Source organism: Paroedura picta, chromosome 1 (assembly GCF_049243985.1).
Source record: "Paroedura picta isolate Pp20150507F chromosome 1, Ppicta_v3.0, whole genome shotgun sequence".
NCBI classification, from domain to species: domain Eukaryota; kingdom Metazoa; phylum Chordata; class Lepidosauria; order Squamata; family Gekkonidae; genus Paroedura; species Paroedura picta.
In genome coordinates, this window is record NC_135369.1 from 113,990,293 (window position 1) to 114,016,344 (window position 26,052).

At 41.6% G+C, this 26,052-nt stretch overlaps 1 protein-coding gene across 2 annotated transcripts in view; it reads right to left on the minus strand.

Moving 5' to 3' along the window:
* Nucleotides 1-26,052, minus strand: part of NCOA7 (nuclear receptor coactivator 7) — a 104,216-nt gene that overhangs the window by 48,915 nt on the left and 29,249 nt on the right. For both annotated transcript variants that reach the window (XM_077300201.1, XM_077300194.1), the window contains exon 3: nt 16,097-16,353. In XM_077300201.1, coding sequence (XP_077156316.1) covers nt 16,097-16,353 — 257 coding nt within the window. The remainder of the gene's footprint in view (nt 1-16,096; nt 16,354-26,052) is intronic.

Here is a 26,052-nt window from a genome sequence, read left to right on the forward strand (position 1 = left end):
CACAGCATTTCCCAGCAGTAACGTAATAATAACACTGAATCAAAATAAAACAATAAATAAAACAAGAGACCAGCTCAAAAAGTGGGCAGACTACCCTTAAAGACTCTACTAAAGGATAAAAAACAGAGGCCATCCTGACAATCTCAGAAGGCTGTTCCATAATGTAGAAGCCAGCACTGTAAAAGCTCAAGACCAAGTATTGACAGTTTTACCTATCTGCATGAAGAGCCACTGATGGAAAGGGTCAGGATTGCTACAGAGGTTCATTTGGGGAGAGCAGTACTGTTTCCCTTTATTATCATAACAGTATACAACAGAACACTCATGGAAATTCCTAAAACATGCCTAAGGAGTCTTGCCCATGTGCCTTACTGGACTGCTCCAGAATAACTTATCATCTCAAGACTCAGACTTGTTACTTGATCAAGAAATATTGCTTGCAGTCGAGGTGTGGCCAAGAGGATTGCAGTGCAATCACTGAAGCCTGACAGGGTCCAATTGTGGAAGCAATTGGCAGAAAAGAGGAGGGGTACGCAAACCCCACCTCACCTTTCTACCCAGGAAGTCCTAGGGAACTCTTGGGGCCGTCTCCAATCCTTTAGGGAGTATATCTCCCCAGATTACAGGCTGTCAGCGTTTCAGGTCAAGAGGACGACCGCCATATTCTATCTTGGACTCTTCTTTCTTTCTTAAAGAATCTGCTTTAACCCTCCACTATGATTTACTGCAAATGAACGCTGTGAACTGAGGGGAGCACATCTGCCAAATTCCAAGATATCAATTAAAGCACAGAGACTGCAATTAAAGCACAGAGAACGCAAGTATTTTTTCGTTTCTCTTTTTTCCCCCTTTGCCTGAAGCCACCTTGTTATGAGGCAGGCTAATTCTCTTTCCTAAGCAGAAGAAGGACTTAAATCAACTCAAATTAATTAGCAATAGCTCTTACTGCCATTGTTTTGGTTTTCGGAGATAAGAGATAAGAGCCTTGGCTGGGAGGATCTCGTGAGAATTCTGCTCCAGTACGAGAATATCTGCTTTACTGACTTCAATACGTCACATGCCAGTGCCAGGAACGTCGGAGGTCAAAACAGACTTTTACTCTCGCTTAGGACTGTGTAGGACCTCTACTGGCTATTTGCAAAATTGTCTGAGATTGGTTGCTGACTTACAAGTCTAAAACATGTCTGTTAAAAAGAATGGCTCATTTAATAGAGAAACAAACCCAAGATTTGAAAGCATTTACAGAAGGATTGCTTAAAAATATTTTCAAGGAGATCCAAGACGGCAAGGAAGAAGTCTCTAACAGGAATGATGGATCAATAACAGTTGCTGATGATAGCTCTCAACAAGGTGGAAAACCATCAGCAGAAGAGAAATTTGAAATTATGGAGATGGAAAAGGGGATGTCGGAGCCTTGCAGCCTAGATGAGGTCACCCTTCTTAAAAAGACATACAGCCATCTCAAAGCTACAGTACACAAGAACCAATCAAAAGATATATGGATCTGCACTTTCTACACCAAAGACCAACTGGACAGAACACAAGTCTACGGGAGCAACAAGGTACAGCAAGCCTCGATATGAGACCCCCTTAAGAAGACCGGGGAAGGGAAAGGAGAAGCAGTGGTTGAATTTCTCTCTCTCTCTTTTTCTTTTCTTCTGTAGGTACATAGGCAATATAATCGTAAGTGCCGGAAATATAAAACGGGGTTTCTTCCCCTTTATTTCTTCTTTATTAGTGTATTGCCATGGGGCCAAAGCTCATACTGTTCTGCAAAAAAAATGTTTAATGTTAAGCATTTAATTCAAATCTGAAAATATACCTGTCAGGATGGCTCTTAGAATGTGTCAAGTATGAAATGTTTGTAAATGTATGTGACACTAAAAGGGACTGTAAAAATTACTAAAAATTATGTTAACAAACATTCGAAATGTGGTAACAAAGTAGGCTTCTTTTCCTATATATGGCGGAAATGTGAAAAAGCTTATAAGTTTGGGGCAAAAGTCTATAACATTGTGTAGTCAATATGGGGTCTCAGATTTCCTATGTAAGCTGAATCTGTATTAAGGGAAAGGAGAAGCAATGACTGAAATCCTCTCGTTATTCTCTTGTACATGTTCAAGGCAATGTCACGAAAAAGTGGGGCTTTTTCCCTTCTTTCTCTTCTTTTTTACTAGGGTCAAGAAGTTAATGTGGGGTCTAAGATCTTCTAAGTAAGCTGAATCTGTATTATTAAATATATCTCCGCAGTGCCTTCCAGCCTAAAATTAAAGCTTAACTAAAAGGAGACACCCAATGGAGTGGGTTTAAGTATAACAGATGAAGACTATATTTTATTGCTCATTGTAAGTTTATACTATTATGTAGTTAGTGTGGGGTCTTAGATTTCCTATGCAAGCTGAATCTGTATTATTGAATATATCTCCGCAGTGACTCCCAGTCTAAATTTAAAGCATAACTAAAAGGAGGCACCTAATCGAGGAGGTGTAAATGTAACCAACGAAGACTTTATTTTACCATTTTTTATATTAACAACTTTTACTTATATAACGTATACTTATATAGCAACTTATATATTTTTCTTCTGTACAACTAAGTAGGCCTTTTTTCCTAAATGTGGTGGAAATATGGATGGCTCTAAGATTGTGTTAAGTATAAATTGTTTCATAGGTGTTATGGGACACCAAAAATGACCGTTAAAATTGTTAAAAACTATGTAAACAAATGTTGGAAAGGTGGTAACAAAGTAGGCTTCTCTTTTTAAACATGGTGGAAACGTGAAAAAGTTTATTAGCTTTGGGCAAAAGTTTATACCATTGTGTAGTTAGTGTGGGGTCTTATATTTCCAAACGAAGACTATATTTTACTATTCTCTGTATTAATAACTTATATTGTCTCTATTCTATATTTCTATCTTTATGAAAATAATATATATATATATATATATAAAAGAAATATTGCTTGCAGTCATAAAAACCACACACAATTAAATAAAACACATACACTTATGGTAGGTGCTCGTATTGCATGGCACATACATCCAAAAGTGAGCTCCATTTTTAAAACTTTAACTGGCATGCTAGATATAAAGAACCGCAACTGTTTCCCTTATCTAGTTTTTAAAGATCCCCATGTTCCCACTCCCTCCACTGCTATGATAAATGTCAGCATACAGGAATTGGTAGCTTGCATACCTAGCACCACGTAAGGCTGCCTGTAATCCACAGACCAGGGGAAATGCTTTTGAGGTGAATATACATGCATAACCTCAACCAGCTTCTTCATTGCCATTAGATAGCTGCTGTGATCCCTAGCCCTTGTTTCAAGCAAAAGTTCATAGCTGTCCTCATTTGCCGAACTGTACCCTGAAGATAATAAAGCCTCTTCACTTTTCATGTCTGTGCATCTTTGGGGGAATTCATATAGAACTATCTTGCAGGTCTTTCCTGGAGAAGAAGCCACTGAACAGATATTACACAGTGAACACAGATCTGGACAGTGAACACAGCAGGCTCTTGGAATGGAGGCAAATCACTTGACATATGTCAGAAATCTGGATTTTGCCCCATTTAAGTCTATTACAACTTTCATCTTCTTTAGAAAAAGAAAGAAATGTGCATTGCTTCTGGCAAACTTCTTTCCACATGTGTTTGCCACACCTCCTGCCAAGTCAGCCTTGCCTATTTCAAAACAGACAAAACCCAAAAATAAACTACAGTAAATCTTGTCCAAAAAGATATAAGAGCTCTCTAAAATATGTACCAATATTTTTTGTTCTTTATCTAAGAAATTAGAAACAAATGTCACCTCCACACTCATACAAACTCCCTTCATCTGCTGAGATGAAGTTTGAGAAAGGGGCTTCCCCTGATCTATGCAATCCAGTTCCCAAGACCAATGGAATTTTGCATACTCCCTCCCTTTGCTGTAACATGAGCATTATCCCTTGCAACAAGAGAAACTGAAGGATCAGGAGGCACGTATAGCACATAGACTCCTAGGAAGTGTTCAGTAGTGATACTAAAATCCGTTCTTGTATTTCTCTATTTGTAAAATTTTGTGTTCCTAGGGTTTCTACTAGGAATTCAAAACCAGAGATGTTCACAAAATCCTATTAGTGCAGATTTTTCCATCTGAATATTGATTTGTTTCACCCCCATTCGAAGTCCAGATAGAGCATAAACACTGGAAGAAAAAATGTCATTGACATTTTGCAGGTCCACATTTCTATGATATTAGGAACTGAGAAATCCAAGGAAAAGCATGTCAATTTTAAAACAAAAAAGTAAACCAAAAGAAAGGTTTTCAAAGCTAGCAATTCAATTCATAGGGCTAACAAACACAGAAGGCTAACTTTGTCATGTTCCTATTTGCTGATGCTCTTTCTATATTTATTCATTTATTTAATTCATTTAATTGCCTTTCAGGGGCCAAAAGCTGCTTACATCGTTCTCCTCTCATCCATTTTATCCACAGCGATTTATCCTGATTGGGCTGCCAACTTCAGTGGATTATTTCTAAGCTCCCATACAATGTCACGGCTTACCTGTGGTCGTGTTGTGGTTTCCCATTTTCTCAAACCCAGTTAAATCCAAAGTTTTCTGCAGATATTCCACCAAATGGTGAGACTGCACCTCCCAAAGTATCATCTACTTTGGTACCATTTTCCATGTAATGTTTCTGCACAGCCAGCATTACCCATCCCCTTTCCATGGGGTGTACAAAAACTGACAATAGCTGGATGGCAACAGTATTGTATATTGTGTGTATTTTACAGATATAGTCCGCTTTGTATGGTATAAAACAATATACTCAAATAGCATGAAAGATCTAATAAGGTCTAGGATTACAAAAATCAGAAGTACCAAAAAGTATCAGAGAGACAATATCAGGCAATGGAAAATTTAAATGTCAATAGTAGAAAACAATGCAGTAAGAGCAGGATACAACAAAGACATAATATATAGCATGTATACTGGCACAGACTCTGGTCACCTTAGCCAAACATCCCACCCAGTTTGTTAGCCGAGTGGCTGGGACCCATGACAGAGTGGTTCCAACAAAGCTACTTGAAACTCAATTCTCTGAAGATGCAGGTTCTATGGCTGGGGAGAAAAGGACCAGAGGAGGAAGCGCGCCTCACCTGTCTTGATAGGGTGCAACTTCAGGCTGCAAAGACTGGCAGGAATTTGGGGGTGAACTTCAACGGCTTACTATGGAGGCGTAGATCTCTAAAGTAGCACACCAGGCTTTATTCCATCTATACCAGGTGACGCTACTTGTGCCCTAACTGGCTCCCAAGCACCTAGCCACAATGATCCATGTGATGGTCATTTCCAGGCTAGATTACTGTAACTACATGGGTCTTCCTTTACCCCTGATCTGGTACTTATAACTGGTCCAGAATAAGGCTGCCCAAGTCCTTACAAAGACCCCAATTACAAGGCCCATAATCAACCAGTCCTCCAGCAGCTGCACTGGTTACCAGTAAAGTTCCAGATCAGATTTAAGGTCTTACACAGTCTGGGACCTGTGTACCTAAGGGACCACCTCTCTAAATACGCCCCCTCAAGAGCTATTTATTAGGCAAATTCCAACATGCTGGTGACCCCTGGTCCCGGAGAGGTGTGCTTCGCTTGGTGGAATGAACTGCCAGCAGAGACATGAGCCTTATGGAATTTCCTAAGTTCCAAACAGCCTATAAAATGGTACTCTTCCACCAGGCATTTGGTTGGGGCCAAGGACCACCATTATCATTGAAATGGACCCTCCAGTCAGAACCCTACTCCCCCCATTCTGCTCCTGGTAAATATTGGCATTCCATTGACTTAACTTCCAGGTGCAATAGGGACAGCTTTATCAAAGTGCTTAATGTTTTAGAAAGATAAATTAAAAGAGCAGTCATGCATTTCTACAACACAGACACAAACACAAGAAAATCTCTTTAAAAGTAATCCTCTGCCAGTACAAAAAAAGGTTTCATGTTTTCTGGCTTGTTTTTTTTGGGGGGGGGGAGGAGGCTGTTTCCTTATTTTGTTGCTTATATTTTAAAGTTGTAACACAAATTGATGCACTTTTCACAAACCCCTGATTTCTGAAGATGTGAAGCGCACATCCATGGAACTTTTAAACATTCCCCCTTTGTCCATGGACTCCACAGACCCTGAGGAAATGGAAAAGAACACTCTCTCTTTAATCCTTGATTTCTACTCCTCAAAAGTCCATGAAATGTTAGGGTAGATTGTGGGTATGGAAACCCTATATCATAGATGGAACAAATCCTGATTACAAACTGAAGGAATACACTCTTCCCTGTGAAAAATATGCACTGCCTAGCATGTACATTTATTTATATCTTGTGTTGTAATATGGTGGTGGGAGGGTGTTAATTGTAAGCTGCCTCAAGCAAAAATGGTAGCATAGAAATATTCTAAATAAAATAATTAAAACAGTTATCTTCTACTTTCAGGCAACACTGACTCACAAATATGCACAAATGAAATGTGAGAGATCAGTACCACTTTCCATGTCAAGTGTAATAATGTTTTAATACCTGCATTATATAGAATGCAAATTCAATTTTAAAATTGTCCTCTTTTTCTTTCTATCTCTATTAAAATACTAAAAAAATACTACATGAAAATCTAGTATATGTGCATTCATTTGAAACTAACACGTATACAAAATGTAGCATTCATTTCCAATTCATTCTCATAATACATGAAATAGTTTTAATTTTGTGCATTCTCACAAAGTCCATTTTCATCCTGCTTATTTTCTCTGGTAGATGTTCAATTTCTGTTACCTTTTTTGCCATTTTGAAACTTATGTAACATTTCTACAGAAGTGAGGCAAAAACATGGAGTTTTATCAGAGTTTCCAGGTATTCCTAGAGAGGCATGACATCACTTCTAGGTTTCCCTAAGAAGTGATATTATGTCATCACTGACAGCATCCTCATCTACCCAGCCCCCAACTCCCATTGGTTGCCCTAATAGGACTAGAGATCTTTTAAAGTGGCAACCAATGGTTCAAAGAACCAGTTACATGTATTGTTATAATGTTAGATTGCTATACCAGTAAGCCGCTGGTAAGTAACCAAGCTGCTTGAAGACACAGGAGTCAGCTTGTCCTGGAAGAGGTTGAACTCTCCCTGTAGCTTGGGGCTACTGCTGGATCTTGGCCTTCAGTTAGAGGACTAGATCTCCTCTGTGGTACAAAGAGCCTTTTGTTTTTAGCTTTGGCTGATATGCAAACTATGGCCATTTTCCAAGAAGCATGATTAGGTCAGTGATCTATGCTCTTACATCTAGGTTAGATTACTGTATCGCACTCTACTGTATGGCACTCCCACCCTTTGAAAATGGTCTGGAAACTCCATCTCATTCAAAATGCAGCATCTAGGCAGGATACAGAGATTGTTTTGGCCCAGGGCTGAAAGATCTGTACAAGCTGCCCATTTGTTTCTGGACAGAATTCAAAGTTTCTTACTTTTAGAGCCCTAAGTGGCTTGGGGACAAGGTACTTAAAGACCACCTCCACCTATATTGACCAGTCTGCCAGTTAAGATCTGATTCACAAGCCCTGCTCTCTGTGTCCCTGCCTTCAGAAGTGAGGTGGATGGCAACCAGAGATGGCATTTTCAGTAGTGGTACCTCACTTGTGGAATGTCCTTCCTCTTGAGGCTTGTCTAACACCTATGTTGCTTTCTTTAAAGTGCCAGAACAAAATGTTTCTGTTCACTCAAGCATCTATTTTTAGCACTGTTTTGCTCTCTGAAACTTATTTTAAGCTATCCATGGTCTGTTCTCATGATCTATGTTTTTATGCTGGGTTGGGACTCTTAACACTGAATTCTAATTAACTGTAGGTCAGGTGGATATATGTAATCTAGAAATGTTCTAATGGTGATTAGTAATTGTAATCTGTGTTGTTCATTCTTTTATTTTACTATTTTATTACTGATTTGAAATGAAATGTTTTAAATATTTTAAAAATATTTTTTATGTTCTAATGGCCTATGGCTACATGCAGTAAAATCTGACTTGATCTGATTTTGGAAGCTGCCTCATGCAGGTCCCAAGAGTGGTGGCATAAAGAAATTCAAAATAATTAAATAAACAATAAATATTCTGTCACTGATTTAGAAAACCAAAATACCCCCAGTGTCAGGGAGAGGAAATGACTGCTGTGAGGAAAATTATTATTATTTAATTTATTGCCCGCCACTCCCGAAATGGCTCGTGGAGGGTCACAAATGTGTCCTATAAAAACCCTAACAAAACCCATTAAAAACGGACAGGAAAATACAACAAAAGAAGCACCAACATGGTGGAACATCTCAGTTTTCCCCACGCTCCCGCTCCCTACCTCCAGGGGAGAAGAAAGAGGTCAAGATGACACTGACCACTGTAGGGGGGCCACAATGATCTTCCTCACTGCCCCCGGCCTCAACCACAGACCTGGTGGAAGAGCTCCATTTTGCAGGCCCTGCAGAATGCTAAAATGACTGCAGTGTGGGAGCGTCCAAACTTTCTCACCCACACAACAGGCATCAAGGCTTTTCTGAAACCCTTCCAGAACTTTGGAGCAAAGCAGATCTAGGGAGACTTGGGGAACATCCAGGAAAATCTTGAGAGATACCACAATGCATCACCATGCTGAGGGGAAGTAGCAAACCCTACCCCTCCACCCCAACTTCCTGACAGCACTGAACTCAAGTTAATAACCTATGTGAATATAGTCATAATCTACAATCTTTGGTCTACAACACTTCTTATACTGCTATTTTGCTGTTCAAATAACGAGCATTCAGACTTTAAGAAATGATTTAACTGCACTGTTAGCAAATCCTGAGTTTCAAAATGATGTGGATTTTGGAATTAGGAAAATCCTCTTGTGTTTTTTTAACAAGAGTTTCCCTGTTCCAATAACAAGACAACACCAATAAATCATATAACACTTCAGACAGCCTGTGTGGTGTAGTGGTTAAAGTGTCAGAGTAAGGATCCAGGAAATCCAGATTCAAATCCTCACTCTGCCATGGAAGCTTGCTTGGTGACCTTGGGCCAGTCACACTCTCTCAGTCTAACAGGATTGTTGTGACAATAAAATGGTGTAGAGGAGAATGATGCAAGTCGCTTGGGGTCTCCATTGGGATGCAAGGCAGGATATAAATAAAGTAAATAAAATAAATTGGACAGAGGTGGCAGGTCGAATTCCTACCGCACACTAAATGTATTTTCAGCAGTAGGCAAGAAATTACACTGGAACCCGTTGTAAAAGAAATAGTAACAGATCTGTGGCTACTGATTTACAAGAGCCTATCTTTACACTTAGTGCCCGTTAGTACAAAGAAGTGTCTGTAAATTTTAGCAAAAGCCAATATTTGAGGCAACTTTAGAGCACCGAAGCTTATTCTAGCTTACGCTTTTTGCCATCTGATATAGTGAAAACAAATGGAAGTAGTAATTTCAAAAAAAGAATAAAATCTTGCAACCAGGAACTGTGAGACCACCTGGACAGTTTAAGTTAGGATCAAATTAGCCACTTCTAAAATGTTTGTATCACTGGTATATTTATCAAAACTTACCATATACAAAACACTCCCACCAACCAAATACTAATTCATATGCAATCCCATATCACAGCAATCTATGACTTTCCAGGAAAAGGGAATGGCTGCCAATCAATCAAACTTGCAGCACTATTGAATAAAATGTTGGAACCTATCTGAAGGTTTCTTCTTTTCAGTGGGATGAAGTCATCCAGAGTGGTTAGGTCACACCTCCTGTTGCTCCAGGCTGCGCTGTGCAAATTTTCCTGCAAGTTACCAGCTGACCTGCCAGCTTTAGTATAGAACAGCTCCAAATATTTTCATTATGTTCATTTATTCATTTGCTTCTTTGAATGACTTTGCCCCGCTGAACAGAAGAAATCTTCAGGCATGTTCCAACATTTCATTCTCCTTCTGTGGGGAAATTTATTTATTTATTTATTTACTTACTTACTTACTTACTTACTTACTAGGAGTTGAAGATAATAGAACAAGAAAAGTGATGGGAGTAAAAATTGAATGAATGCATGCACATACAAAGCTTTTCTGATCCCTATGGCCCTGTGTTTTATAAAATAAGGTAATTGGGATAATACTGTATACTTCATATAATATTCACGTTAGCATCCCAAAACCTACTACTCTAGTGAATGAACTGCAGAACATTGTAGGACTACTTAAGCATAAAACTAAAAAAACCTGCAGCTTCATTTATGCATTTATTTATTGTATTTCTATACCACCCTCCTCGAAGGCTCAGGGCAGTTTACAGGAAACAACAAAATAGTACAGGTAACATCATTATCTGTACACCGCCCGTGGCGCCACGGGCGCCACGGACTAAATAAAAGAGTAAGCCCTTGGAAGGCGGGCTGTGTCCGGGATGAGGAAGGGTGCCGATTGGCCCCTTCCCCCAGACAGACTATTGGAGGGACCAATCGGCAGGCGCGAAGCGCCTGCCGATTGGTCCCTCCAATTCCTTGCCGGAGCAACTGCGAGCCGCGCGCAGCGCGGCTCGCAGTTGCTCCTTGGCTGGCGGCCTGACGCCTCGGGAGGCGCGAAGCGCCTCCCGAGGGGTCAGGCCGCTGGCAAGGGAGCACCCGCCAGCCGCGCGTAGCGCGGCTGGCGGGTGCTCCCTGCCCGGCGGCCTGACGCGGCCGGAGGCGCGAAGCGCCTCCCGCCGCGTCAGGCCGCCGGCTACTGAGTCCCCGGCAGCCGCACGCTGCCCGGCCGCGGGGGGCTCCCTGGGCGGAGGCCTGACGCGGCGAGAGGCGCGAAGCGCCTCTCGCCGCGTCAGGCCGCCGCCCAGGGAGCCCCCCGCGGCCGGGCAGCGTGCGGCTGCCGGAGACTCCCGTCCGTTCTGCCAGCCAGCCGCCAACGATGAAAACAAGCCGCAAGCCAACCGCTGCCGCCGCCAGCCAGCCCTCGCTGCCGCCAGCCACCCGCTGCCGCCGACAGCCAGCCCTCGCCGCCACAGAAAATGGCCGCCGCCGCCAGCCAGCCGCTGCCCCCGCAAGCCAGCCCTCGCCGCCGCCAGCCAGCTCCCGATGCCGCCGAAAATGGCCGCCGCCGCAAGCCAGCCGCTGCCCCCGCCAGCCAGTCGCCGCCGCAGCCAGCAAACCAGCCGCCGCCGACGACAATGGCCGAACATGGCCGAAAAGATCCCCTGCCGCTGCCGCTGACGCCGAAAATGGCCGCCGCCAAACATCGCCGACCTCCGAAAATGGCCGCCGCCACCTCCAGCTAGCCGTCGCCGCCGCCTCCACCCAGCCCAGGATGCCCCGCCGCCGCCGCTGCCGCCCGCCAGCCCTTACTGACGCCTCCGGTAAGGTTCGCTCCTTTTCTGCTTGCTGCCCTTTCTCCTTGCTACCCTTCCCTTCCCATTCTAGCGCCCATTGTATTGGAATTACAATGGGCTCTTTTACTAGTATTATATATTATAATATAATATATTATATATCCAGATTGATTATATGTCCAAGCTGTCATGACGGAGGGATCCTCCTTCCTTTCTGTTCTACCACCTGCTGCAAAACCTGTCTGCTAAAGCGGTGGTCCCCACCACACACTTGTGCAGAGCTTTTTCCTTAGGATATTTTGGCTTTGGACAGAAAGATTGTGGGTTGACATGGTATGATGAAATCACCTTCAGAATAAAGAAAGGGTCCGTCCTTAAAATCACTAAGTGTATGTGAAAAATACACACCCTACTTGTTGAAGTTACTGCAATTATTATTATTATTATTATTATTATTATTATTATTATTATTATTATTATTATTATTATTATTATTATCATCATCATCATTATTCCCCACTACTCCCGAAGCCGGCTCATGGAGTGTTACAAAATGCCCAGTAAAGGGAATGTATATTTACAAACAAAGGTATTTGGTTTTGGACATTCAGGATTGTGAGAGCAAGGCAATTGTAAGCCAAGACTTCTTCAGGTAATAGTGGCTTGGAGAAGAAGCTGCAATATCCAGGAACTACTTACATCTAAACGCCAATTTAACTGTGTTTCTTTAAGATCACTTTCACCTGGGAATCACAGATGCAGATCATGTAATATCTGTAAATTAATGTTGGAAATTAAATAATCTGAACATCCCAACAATAGAATTAAATGGAATATGAGATCATTTATTAATTCCAAGTCGAAGAACAGAACTCTTCCACCAGGTGTTTGGTTGAGGCCAGGTGAGGGAGATCTGGTCCCTCCTCCAGCATCCCACCCTAGGTTACATCTCCACTGGAGTGCATACAGCAGTAATTGACAGCTTGGTATGGGTGGGTGGTAGGGGTTTTTTAGTTGTAAGTTTTATTCTTGTTGGCTTGTATTTTATCAATTGTTGTAAGCCACCACAAGTTAGCAGTGCTAGGAGTAGCAGCATAAAAATTAAATTAATAATGAATAAATTGTGTGTAGTAACATGTTGCATATTAGATTTCCATCAGACCATTAAAGATTTGTATAATGGAGCATGTATCTAGGATTAAAAATAGAATATTGCATGGACCATTCACAGACCACTTTTTGAGTAAGAACCACAACTGGAGGACCTAAGGGAATATTATCTTCAAAATTACTTGATATTTGGGAGCCCATACCTAGGTAACTATACAAAAATTCAACTATCAAATTCATGCTCTTGCCTACTAAACCAGAACCTATTTATCAATGATATCTTTTGGTTTCTTTTACTGATTATGAATCTCATTTGCAACCCCCTGTAAAATACATTTTATTGGTCTAATTTTTTTGTATAGTGTCAGACATGGAAGCTTGCCGGATAACCTTGAGTCAGCCACACACACTCAGTCTAATGTAACCTTGTTATGTCATGAAGATAAAATGGAACACGTAAGAATGATGTAAGCTGCTTTGGATACCAACTGGAGAAAGCTGAAGAATAGACATAGAAAGATACATAAAATATGCTCTTTATGGTCTTTATATGATTAATTAGTTCATAAGTGGCATGCAAACCTCTATGTTTTAAAGACATTTTAATTTTTTTCTTGTTGGAAGCAAAATTTTATTTTCTACAGAACAAGACTGTAACCTTGTCTGGATCAGAGGGGATGTTGTACAGCAATTTCTATTCCTCCCAGCTAAAAATTGATCAGGAAGAGGTGTATGAGATCCTGAAGTTCAACTTCCAACCAGCATGGACAGTACTGAATTACACAGATCAGTGAGTGGTCTAACTCAGTATAGGCAGCATCTTCTTATGTTCATAAAGTAATTGGTGGGAAGTACAACAGAACTGGACTAGTGAAAATGTCTTGGCAGATAAAAAGACAATGATAGTCATTTTGATCCATACCATAAACAGTTTTTGTTACAAATCAGCGGCCTGTCCTATGTCAATTTTGGCTAACATTGAAAACTTCTTACAGTATTTCAGGAAGATGGCACACTGACAGAAGCATTCAAGAAAAAAATTAGGAGGATATTTGGTTTCATTCTCCAACAGCCTTCTATGATTCATGCCTTCTTTCTTTCAAAAGGATTTGCACTGAAAAACTGCTGGAGAAAATATTCTGCTATTCTTTGTGCTGGGGGCTGCAAACACTGTTAACTTTTGGCAGCCACAATTGCAACAAGATCCTTAAGATGGAAGGAGGAGGAGAAACTGGTTTTTATACACTACTTTTCTCTACCACAAGGAGTCTCAATCACCTTCCCTTCCTCACCCCATAACAGGCAACCTATGAGGTAGGTGAGGCTGAGAGAGCCCTGATATTACTGCTCTGTGAGAGAAGCTCAAGATCACCCAGCTGGGTGCATGTGGAGGAGTGGGGAATAAACCTGGCTCACCAGTTTAGATGCTGCCACTCTTAACCACTACACTGAGTTGGCTAACATGGATACCACATAAGAAAATCCACATAGGCCAGAGTTATATCAAATGGATCACCGTCGTGAAGAGCTACTTCTATCCGGCCAGCAACAGGAGGTTTGGGCTCCTCTCCTTCACTGGATCCTACACTGGCTTAACTCAGACTCAGCCAGTGACATAGGTGGTAACAGGCAAGCTTGAGCCCATCATTGTCACTGGCGTGGTCTGACTTGCATGGGCTGCTTAGCTAAGGTTTGGCCAGCAGTAGTGCAAAAGAAGGCAATGGGTGAGCCACTGGCCAGCTGAGTAGTGGCTGTTGAGCCCTTGCATGGGCAGCTCAAATCAGCATGTTCTGGCGTCCAAACCACTCCAACCCAGTAAAAGTATAGGGGTCGTACAGTTTTGTATGCTCATTCTTTGCCCAGGGGCTAAAAGGAGTAGTAGAGGGTTGCACAACTGTTTTGTGTATGAAATTTTGCTCTTGACAGAAACTGGCTGAAATATAGATTAGCATGTGCTCATGCATGGTCATGGCATGAAAATAAGAAACACTTTCCTCACGTTTAGTTTGCTGCTATTTTTAAAATCAGCCAACCAGTACAGATCTATGATGGCTCCCCCCTCCCCCAATTTATAGAGGAACGGAAATCTACTAGAGAAAGGCACTGGGCATCATAATCATTGTTATCTTTGTATAAATAATGCTCTCTCAAGATTACTGCAAAGGTTAAACCTATACTGCATAAATGCTAAGCAAGTTTATTATTAAACTAGCAAAATATTACGACACCGACAGCAAACTTCCTGGCAATCTCCAAACTAATTTTTTAAAAGCACTTTCTGAACAACAGTCATTTTTAATCCCCATTAACCTTGTAACATCCTGCCAAGTGATGAAATCATTCCTACAATTACAATTATTCCTTATAATTTTAATAGGCATAATAAAAGTTACTTTGGTAGCATGTTTTACCGCCAACCCAAAGACTATATATGTTCATATTCAAAAATCATGTTTCAGCTTTTAATTACTTTCAAGTATGATTTTTTTTAAAAATACTCAACTATGGTATTTCCAACAAAATTGACTATGCAACAGGACACAGAATTTTTCCTCTTATTATGATTTATACTATGTTATGATATGAAAAACATTTCTAAAAGCTGCCATCTAGGATAGCACATACTCTATGTATTACATTCATTACATTCATTATACACACATTATAATGATTATCAAATGCTGGGCTGGCAAATCTCCCAGGAACCTCAGGGGTTACCTTAATGGAGAAAATAATTACCAGACTAAAGTATTATGGTTTTCTACAAAGGACGGTAGTTCTGTTCAGAAGCAGAACAGCTTGTTAATAGTACACAAAATGTGTGTATATATAAAAAATAGACTGACAAATCTGTCAAGAACCATAGAGGTCACTCAGACAAAGAAAATTAGAACATGGGTTGGATCCAGATTAAACTGGTAATTTTCAAACCTACTTCCCGTTGTAGACTGCCCCTCCCCCATGTTATTGTCCTACATCCCCTATCCCCCAGAAGCAGCTTTCTGAGATCAGTGGGCTACAGGGGAAAAGGGAAGACAGGAAAGTTCCATTCCACCAGAGAAAAATTTCATCTGGATCCATCCTCAAGTTTACATGATTTGGAAATACATTCAGTGAGAAACCTGGTCAGTAATTCATCCAGCTACCCTTGATATTCCTTCAGCATGGTTGATCATATATTCATTTACTACAGGATAAACTAGAGACAAAAGTCTATCAAAAAGATCATATAATCATTTTCAATACCAAACTACTCATCCACCAAGTACCAAACTACTCATCCACCACAATTCTTTCAAATAGGTATAAAAGACATGTTGACATCAAAACTTTCTATCAGTTGCCATCCACTATTTCAAAAAACCTTATACGTGACGGACTCACGCCCAGTCTCGCCAAGATCAATAAAACTATAATGGTGTTGTAACATTTTTGAAATATAGAGACAAGACCATAAAACCACAACATGTTTATACATTCTGTATTGATTCTTAGGAATAAGGTTACTGAAAATAAAACAGCATTAAAATACACATGTGCAATACTTCACATTGTTACATTTAAATACTTCCCATGTCCAACAGAGCCTTTCAAGTAAAAGCCAAATTATTTCAAGTCTAGATTCAACTCACCAATGCTATAGTATCTCTTGAGATCTGTGCGCCTAATGTCCTTAGGCTGGCTGCATTTTTTCTTTTTTTTCTCTCCATCAGTGACATAATCTTCGTTTTCCCCAGAAATTCTGCCATTTTCTTGGGAACCATTCGTTTGTGCCAAGATGACTTTGCTTCCCTCATCTTTCCCAGTCTGAATTCTACATGCAGGGGTTCCATAAGCATTACCAGATGCCAGGTCTGTGTTTTGTTTTACTGCTCTCTTCTTTCTCAGACTAAAAAGAACAGATTAATGTTAGTTGGCAAAACTGGTTTGAGCAAATAAGTTAACAATGGCACTAGTTAGAAGCTGAAGCCAGAATTTCTGTTCCACGAACACTGCATCATTCCACTGGTGCAAGTTCCTTCAGAAGACATATGATCTACCAGCAAGAGGTTCCTCAGAAGAAGGATAATACTGTTTGTAGAAACAGAAATGTTGGATCTGCTCTGCCAGTTTATGTACCTCAACTAATTATTAAACAAAGCTCTTGTTGGAAAACTGGATACAAAATGTTTAACTTCTGAACTTTCCTTGGTAGAATGAGACCCAGTGCAGTCTGTGCTGTTCCCCAAGAGTTCAGACTATTGACTTTATCGGAGTAGCATTGGACAAATCCTGCAGATGCTGACACATCACTTGGGTAATACTAGAAGGGACATGCATATATGGGTTATCTCAAATGATACCATACTGATGTAATATATTTGGCTAATGTCTACTTATTATGTCATATCATCTAAAATTATAATTTCATAGCCAGCTGCCCCAGTTTTATGACCAACTTTGTTTTTACCAAAACATACCATTCATTTCACTCAAGGTTATTTAATTTGTGCTCTCTGATATATGTTTTATCTGAAACACTATAAATTAGAAAATTCATAACATTTATCAAGACACTTTTGAATGTTCATTATTTTGGTTTAATTACACTGATACGTTTCTTTAACCAAAGATAAACTGGGGTTTAAAAAACCCAAAATTAACAATTGAAATGATGAATTTCAGTTACACCATTGACATTCACTCTCTTATAATGCACTATCAAGAACTGTTTTTCCAGCAATATATTCCAACGACCATCTTGATAGATGTTTTAAGGCAAGGACACCATTAAACATCTACATTAAATATTAACAATGGATGAAAAAACGATGTGTTTTACATATAGGTTATATACCAGTATAAAATTTGACACATTATAACACCCATCATTCACATTGACTCCAAGTGCCATTTGGAGAGTCACTAGGAGTTGAAGATAATAGAACAAGAAAAGTGATGGGAGTAAAAATTGAATGAATGCATGCACATACAAAGCATATGGTTCCTCAAATTATTCCAGTGTAATAAACAGACTTCCGGGGAGTCTTCGATTTTCACTTAATTCTTTAATAAGTAGGATTCTTAATCAATCCTGGGGAACATAGAAATATGGGTGCTAGCATAACAATAACCTCTTTCATTCACATACCCTCAAAACCAAAATCTAAGTTCAGCATCTCCTCTGGTTGAATTAAGTACATAAAAATGCCAGTTCAAAAAAAAAAGGGGGGGGGGGTTGATCTGGCCATAGCTCCAGTTCTTGAGTATGAACATATCTGTATAGAACTTTAAGGTATGATGTGTATTTAGTTTTTTGTCCACAGCCTGCCTTAGTTCCCTATATGTTTAAATAGCGGGGGGGGGGGGGGGAGAACAGCAGGCTGAGAGATATATGAGAGGCTTTCACTGTATGTTAGATATTCATTTAAATATATGTACAGGCCCACCTCTTCAAACATATGGCACCCAAGGCCTGCTGCAAAATAAAAGTAAAATAAATCAGAGAAAGAGAAATACGCACTTTAAAAAGCCTATAACGCCCACATCCCAAAGTCCTGATTGACTATAATGTAGTTAAAAGTTCCAATTGGCAGTCTTTACAGAAATATAATAATGAAGCCTGTCTCACAGGAAAAGGGCAGCAAGCCACTGAAAATGTCTGTGACAGAGCAGCAGCAAAATGAAACTTGACAGGGATAAGAACAGCCAGCAGATTTGTTGTGAACACTGCTGCACAGGCTCATACTGACAAGAGAGAGTCTTTTTAAGTATGTGGGCTTCAGGTCATGAATGGCTTTAAAGGTAAGCACCAAAACCTTGACCTGGTTCCTTAAACATACTGGCAGCCTGCACAACTATTGTTTTATTTGCTAACCCTTTAGCACAGTCTATGGTAGTCCACTAGAACAGGGTCACCGATACGAGGACTGAAAATCCGTACCTCTCAGGCAACAGATTTTTTTTCCTCCTCTGTTTAATTGTGCTCTTCAGTTTCAGCAAAATAAACTTCTTTTAAAAATCAGGCAGATAAAACTGTTGACAGTATGCAGCCACTGTGTTTACAAAATCAAAAGTTATTCTAGCATACGGTAGTGGGGGGGGGGGAGAAACAGCAGCAGGCACTTGGATGTGAACAAGATACTCACTGATAGACACAGTCACTGAGATACATAACAAAGACCTCAAATTAAATAAAGCCCAAAATAAATCCATTTAGGCTCCTGATTATACATGTGTACTTCTCATAAGGCCTGATTGCATTTGTATGTTAACTTTATAAATATACTAGAATTAAAGCTCATTGTAGCTGATTCAACAGGTGCTAGCAGGGGGGAGGGGGGAAAATAGCAAAGAGACAGGGAGATAGAAAGAAGAGAATGATTAAGACAGAGAGAGCTTGGCAGTAGGAAGGGGAAGGATTGTCCAATCTGTAAGGGCATGGGGTTGAATGTGGGTGTTGTGGCAGGGGATTGTGGTGGCGTGGTGACAAATTAGGGCATGGGTGTGGAGAGATGGGTGTCAAGAACCTGTGGTTTGAAATGTCAGTTGAGTATGGGAGAGGACTGACCTTTGGGAATTGTGGCATAGTGGTTACAGATGAGCGTCCTGTCTTCAGATATGTGAAGGGATAATCATACTGGAGAGAGAGATACTTCTTAAAGAGAGATTACATGGCAACCAATTCCTCCTAGTTCTGTGGCCCTGCTCCTTCTGTCTCCATATTTTTACTGTTGATGTTATGTGCCCACATGCTTCTTTCACTGTTGCCCCTCAGAAGAAGAGCTAGATTTTTGTACCCTGCTGTTTACTACCAAAAGGAGTCACAAAGCCGTTTAAAATCGCCTTCACTTCCTCTCTCCATACAGACACCCTGTGAGGAAACTGGGGCTGAGAGCTCTGAGACAACTGGGAATGGGCCATAGTCACCCAGCAGGCCTCAGGTGTCTCTAAGCAGTTTAAAATCACCTTCCCTTCTTCTCCTCTAAGCAGTTTAAAATTGCCTTTCCTTCCTCTCCTGTGAGGGAGGCTGCTAGGGAGGGTGGCAAGCGTAGGGGCTGGCCCAACGCTGGCCGCACCCTGATTCAAGAGCGGACACCCCGGACACAGTCCTCCCACAGGAGTGTTTCACAAATATATAGAGGAACCATGGATAAGGATATTACCAGATATGATAGGAAACAAATGCTTTGGTAAGAATGTAAACATACAATATAAATTCTGATACTTAGGGCACCTTCAGAGCTGGAGGTTTAAGAAAGGATAAAATGGTCTCCTGACAGGGTTAAAAAAAATCTAGCAGTGTGACAAAAAAGATCAGGCAGCAGGTTTGAAAAAAAAAAATTGGTGCCTAGGCTTAGTTAGAAGCTTATCAGTAAGACATGTAGTGATGTTGTTGCTGATAAAAGCACAGATTGGCAAACAACCCACAGGAAAAGGTAGTAGCTGCTACTGGCAAGGCTGGTTGAGGGCTTTCAGGCACTCAGGGGAGGGGCTGTGTGGCTCAGTGAAAGAACCTCTGCTTTGCATTCAGCAGCTCTCAATCCCCAGCATCTCCAATTTAAAAGGGCCAAGCAGTAGGAGATGCAAAAGACAGAGAAAGGCCCTGGAGAGCAACTTTGGTCTGAGTGGAAAACACTTATCTTGCTGGACTGACAGTCTGATTCAGTGTAAGGCAGCCTCACATGTGTTCATGTTTATGAGGAATAAACTACTACTGCTTAAAAACCACCACCACACAATCCTTACCATGCCACACTTTTTTTCTTTCTAAAATTTTATTGCAGTTCCACATACAGACAAATTAATATAGATCATTACACCTAACGCCCAAACAAATGAAAACACATACATAACTGAAATATGAATCAAAATGTACAGTTACAAAATATACTGAACTTCTCCCCTATCCCAGTCAAGTGAAATAGTCAAACCTAGTTTCGTGGCACAAAATTATACATATAACCTACTGCTACAATATTAATTTTTACAAATCTGTGAAAAGACTGGAAAATATTTTAGTTCTAAAACAATGCCCATTGCTAAGAATACTTCCCAATAAATAGCAGACATTTTAACTACTTCGGCATGGTTCATCAATTTTCTTAACGACACTTCCGTCGAAGGGATGACAGAGCTTTCCATCTAGATGCAAAGATAACTCTGGCTGCTGATGTCACATAAAGAAACAATATTCTAATATATTTATGTATCTTACCCACTAAAAAATTCAACATAAATAATTCTGGGTTTTGTTTTTAATTTAAATTTCAACATTTTTTAATTCCTCGAGATTATTATTGCCTTCTTGCAAATCCACCACATATGAAAAAGGCCCCCTTTTCACATTTGCATTTCCAATATTTATCATGTATTTTTAATTCCATTTAACGAGCTTTACTGGAGTTACCAACAATAAGTTACCATTTTATAAATATCTTAACACCGCCCGCAGCGCCACGGGCGCCACTAACTAAATAAAGCCGTAAGGGCTTGGGGGGAGGAATTAGGGCGGGCTCTGTCCAGGATGAGGAAGGGTGCCGATTGGCCCCTTCCTCCGGACAGACCATCAGCCTGCGCCTGCCGATTGGCCTCTCCGATGGCCGCCCCGCCGCCAAGGGAGCAACTGTGAGCCGTGCACAGCGCGGCTCGCAGTTGCTCCCTGGCCGGCACCCTGACGCGTCGTGAGGCGCGAAGCGCCTCCCGATGCATCAGGCAGCCGCCATGCCAGCACTGGCGGCCTGGCACGCCGGGAAGCGCAAAGCGCCTCCCGACGCGTCAGGCCGCCAGCACACTGACCTGCTAGTGCCACTGGAGCCGCCAGCGGCAGCCGAGCCGCCAGCACCGATGTACCTGCACTTGGCGGCGGCGGGCCCACGTTCGGAGCTGGAGCTGCGGCTGCAATTGCCGTTGGAGCCGCCAGTGCCGATGGACCTGCGATTGCTGGCGGAGGAAGAGCCGCGAGTGGCGGCGCCGGCTCCGGGCCTCAAGATTTCCAAGGCTAGGCCGCTCCCGCGGCTGGGAGAAGCCTCAAGATTGCTGCGTTGGTGGGGGGGCCCTCCGCCTTCTCACGGCCCCTGGGAGAAAACAAAGAAACCCTGCCTTTGCGAACTCTCTGGTCCCAGGAGGTAGGTCAATCCTTTTAGATTTAAAATGTTGACATGTCTATTATGTCCCTGTGCTGGTAGAGTTAAGAGACTCTGCACATGCTGCAGGCCTGAAAAAAACTTCAGAGTTTGTGGTTATTGAATACAACTCATTGTCGAGAGAAAAAAACCTTTTCTAATCTCTTATGGTTCGATGAAGATATGCTTGAAAGTCTAAGGAGAGAAGTCAGACGGGTAGCTACATAGTGGGTGGGATGGAGACTTCACTGATGTTCCTGTCTTTCTCATTAGCCAGCGGCCGGGATAAGCCTGCAAAACGCTGCCACTGGGGGGGGGGGGCCCAGCTCTAGCTGTATTAAAGCTACAGCGGGCTTTATTTCTAGTTTGTATATAATTGAATAACATGGAGTATACCACATGTTGGTCTTCCATGATCTATCCCAAGTATCCAAACTCACTGAATGCCTATATCGCTAGACCAAGGAATCATAACTTCTTTGACCCTTCCTTCTTCCATGTTCCAAGTTGCCTGTATAATTTTGAAATGTCTCTATCCTCCTGTTCTAGGATTTCTTTCTGAAATCTAGATTTTTGTAAGTTAAAGCCTTTCTCTTTATGTTTTTTAAACAACTCTGGAATTTGGTAATATAAAAACCAATCCAATCTATTTTCCAAAAGTTCCTCCTTTGATCTCAATTTAACAGTTTTTCCATCTATATAAATCAACTATTCATAAGTAAGCCAACTGGAAGTTACCTTTAATCCCCAATGTCTGGACATTTCCTCGGGAGAAAGCCATAATGGAATATGAGGTTCCAACCTATTTTTATACACAACCAACTTTTAAAGCACTGACTATAACCTACCCTCACCTTAGAGCTTAGCTAAGGTTATAGCAATTATAGGTATGCTTTGGGGGCTTTGAACTAATTAAGTATGCACATAGATGAGCAGAGTGCTTTACAGAGTAATGTGTCTCTGCCAGGGGTAGAGAAGTAAGGTTGTGCAAAACATGATGATCTTAATGTGTTTCAGCTCATATTGAAAGCTAACACAAAACAGCTACTGCTTGTATAGTAGGTTTTATACCAGAACTACACAATGGAGTACCAAAGGAATGTCTCAAATAGCAACTCATTTATGAGGGTATGGTACCTATCCTCATCTTATGCATATATTTATTTAATCTAATATGATCTAAGTATCTCAGTAAACCACTGCCTTTCTGTTTGTACATTTACTTGAAATAAAAAATTACTTTTTTACCAAGCGAAAAGGCAGAAATGCTCCTTCTGTTTCTAACAGTAACTTTTTACACTAGAAACATTTCTTAAAAGAGCTCTGACATAATATTCTACTGAAGAAATCTGGCTTGCTGTGTTTGGGAGACTGGATTTCAGTTAATATTTAAATACATTAAATATAGAATGAATACAGCAGATGGCACAGACCATCCATTGTATAGGGCCTTCTCAACAGTGGCACCAAAACACTGACGCTCTCATCCTAAGGAAACTCATCCATCACAATCTGCTGCCATTTTCCACTAGTGGGTAAAGACTTTTTAGTTTTACTTAGCATTCCCTCAGTGATGCCCTCCTTCTCCCCTAAGCTTTAACTGTTGGTCTTTCTTCCTTTCATGAGAGCCAGATGGATTAGTTAATGTGCTGTACAGATGAAAATGGACTGGAGAGTTACGGTCTTGCAGATGGTATTACATGATCTGCACACAGCAGTGCTTCCCCTAAGGTATGTTTTCAGATTTTAGATCTGGCTTTATCCTCAGACGCACATGTTTCAAACTGCCTTCAGTCAGTTTCATTGGGTATAGCAGCTATACACTTTCCTAGAATTATATGATTCAATTGTGTGTGTTCCTTCCAGGCCCAGCTCCTCCCCATGCTACAGTGGCCAGGAGGGGACCAAAAATGTCCCGCTTGGTTCCGCTGCGTTTCACGATGCCACAGAGTGGGGTTTGGGTTTGCTATTTTGTGAGAAAGTGGGATTGTATAACCACATCTCCCAATGCCTCCACGCAGGGGAACCTTTCAATTGCAGCTGCATTTCCCAGCGGAGGCATTTTTGCACGGAGTTGGTGCATCGCTAAAATGCGTCCCTTGCGGCCACTGCTGTGCCTAATAGGTTGTATTGTAAGTTCCCATGACATCAATGGCTGATTGTTGTAACACGTTCTACATAGGGATGCCATCAAAGCCCTCTCAAAAATTTCAACACATTCAAAATTTTGAGGTGATCGCAGTGACATATAGCAATAGCACCCATAGGAAAGGAGAGATAAATCTATAACCAGCACACTAAATGATAAATCCAACATGCACCAAGACCCTTTAGGGTCCATGCCTGATTAGATTGTATACTTATTTCGGTTACAGCTTTTTGTGGACTGGTAGCATTTTGTGGACTAGTACAGTGGTCCCCAACCCCTGGTCCGGGGACTGGTCCCAGTCCGTGGATGAGTCGGTACCGGGCCATGGCTCCTCTTCATCCTCCTCCCCGGCTGCTGCCTCAGGGGCTGCCCTGCCACTCTGCCGCCGGCTCACCTTTGGTGCTCTCCAGCGCCCGCCATGGCTGGGGCTTCCCCTTGGTGTGGCACTGCGCAGCTGCTGCTGACAGCAACCTCCAGCGGGCAGCGGGAAGTCACGGGCGCCAGTGGGAAAGCAAGTGGAGCAGGAGCTCAGGCGGTGGTGATGTCATTCGGCAAAAGACTACCCCCCCCCCAGGCCTCAGTAAAATTGTCAAGCATTGACCGGTCCCCGGTGATAAAAAGGTTGGGGACCACTGGACTACTGGCATTGGGAAAAGCACCAGGCCACATAGGTATGAACTAAATCATATCCCTGACCAATATACAGTAAAAGTGACAAATAGATTTAAGGAATTAGATCTGACAGAAAGAGTGCCTGAAGAACTGTGGACGGAGGTTCGCAACATTGTACAAGAGGTAGCAACTAAAACCATCCCAAAGAAAAAGAAATGCAAGAAATCAAAATGACTGTCTGAGGAAGCTTTACAAATAGCTGAGGAGAGAAGGGAAGTGAAAGGCAAGGGAGAAAGAGAAAGATACACCCAATTGAATGCAGAATTCCACATAATAGCTAGAAGAGATGAGAATGCCTTCTTAAATGAACAGTGCAAACAAACAAAAGAAAACAATAGAACAGGGAGGAGCAGAGATCTCTTCAAGAAAATTGGAGATATGAAGAGAATGTTTCATGCAACGATGTGTATGATAAAGGACCAAAATGGTAGAGACCTCACAGAAGCAGAAGAGATTTTTAAAAGGTGGCAAAATTTTACAGAAGAACCATACAAGAGCAAGTTTAACATCCCTGGTAACCACGATTGGGTAATCACTGACCTGGAGCCAGACATCCTGGAATGTGATGTCAAATGGGCCTTAGGAAGTCTGAGCAACAATAAAGCTAGTAGAGGTGACAGCATTCCAGTTGAACTATTCAAAATCTTAAAAGACGATGCAGTAAAAGTGCCACACTCAATATGCCAGCAAATTTGGAAAACTCAACAGTGGCCACAGAACTGGAAAAGGTCAGTTTACATTCCAATCCCAAAGAAGGGCAATGCCAAAGAATGTTCAAACTACCACACTGTTGCACTCATTTCTCATGCTAGCAAAGTTATGCTCAAAATCCTACAAGCCAGGCTCTAGCAATATGTGGACCGAGAACTTCCAGAAGTACAGGCAGGATTTTGAAGAGGCAGAGGAACTAGAAATCAAATTGCCAACATATGCTGGATCATGGAGAAAGCTAGGGAGTTCCAGAAAAACATCTATTTCTGCTTCACTGACTATTCTAAAGCCTTTGATTGTGTGGAGTGCAACAAATTGTGGCAAGTTCTTAAAGAGATGGAAATACCAGAGCATCTTATCTGTCTCTTGAGAAACCTATATGCAGGTCAAGAAGCAACAGTGAGAACCGGGCATGGAATCACGGATTGGTTCAAACTTCAGAAAGGAGATCGGCAAGGCTGTATACTGTCGCCTTGCCTATTTAATTTGTATGCGGAGCACATCATGAGAAAGGCGGGGTTAGAGGAATCACTAATTGGGATCAAGATTGCAGGGAGAAATATCAACAACCTCAGATATGCAGATGATACCACTCTAATGGCAGAAAGCAAAGAGGAACTAAAGAGCCTCTTGATGCAGGTGAAGGAGGAGAGTGCAAAAGTTGGCTTGAAACTCAGCATCAAGAAAACGAAGGTCATGGCATCTGGCCCTCTCAATTCCTGGCAAATAGATGGGGAAGAAATGGAGGTTGTGACAGATTTTATTTTCCTGGGCTCCAAGACCACTGCAGTTGGGGACTGCAGCCAAGAAATTAAAAGACGCTTGCTCCTGGGAAGGAAAGCTATGGCAAATCTAGACAGCATCCTAAAAAGCAGAGACATCACACCTCCAACAAAAGTGCGCCTAGTCAAGGCTATGGTATTCCCAGTTGCAATGTATGGCTGCGAAAGTT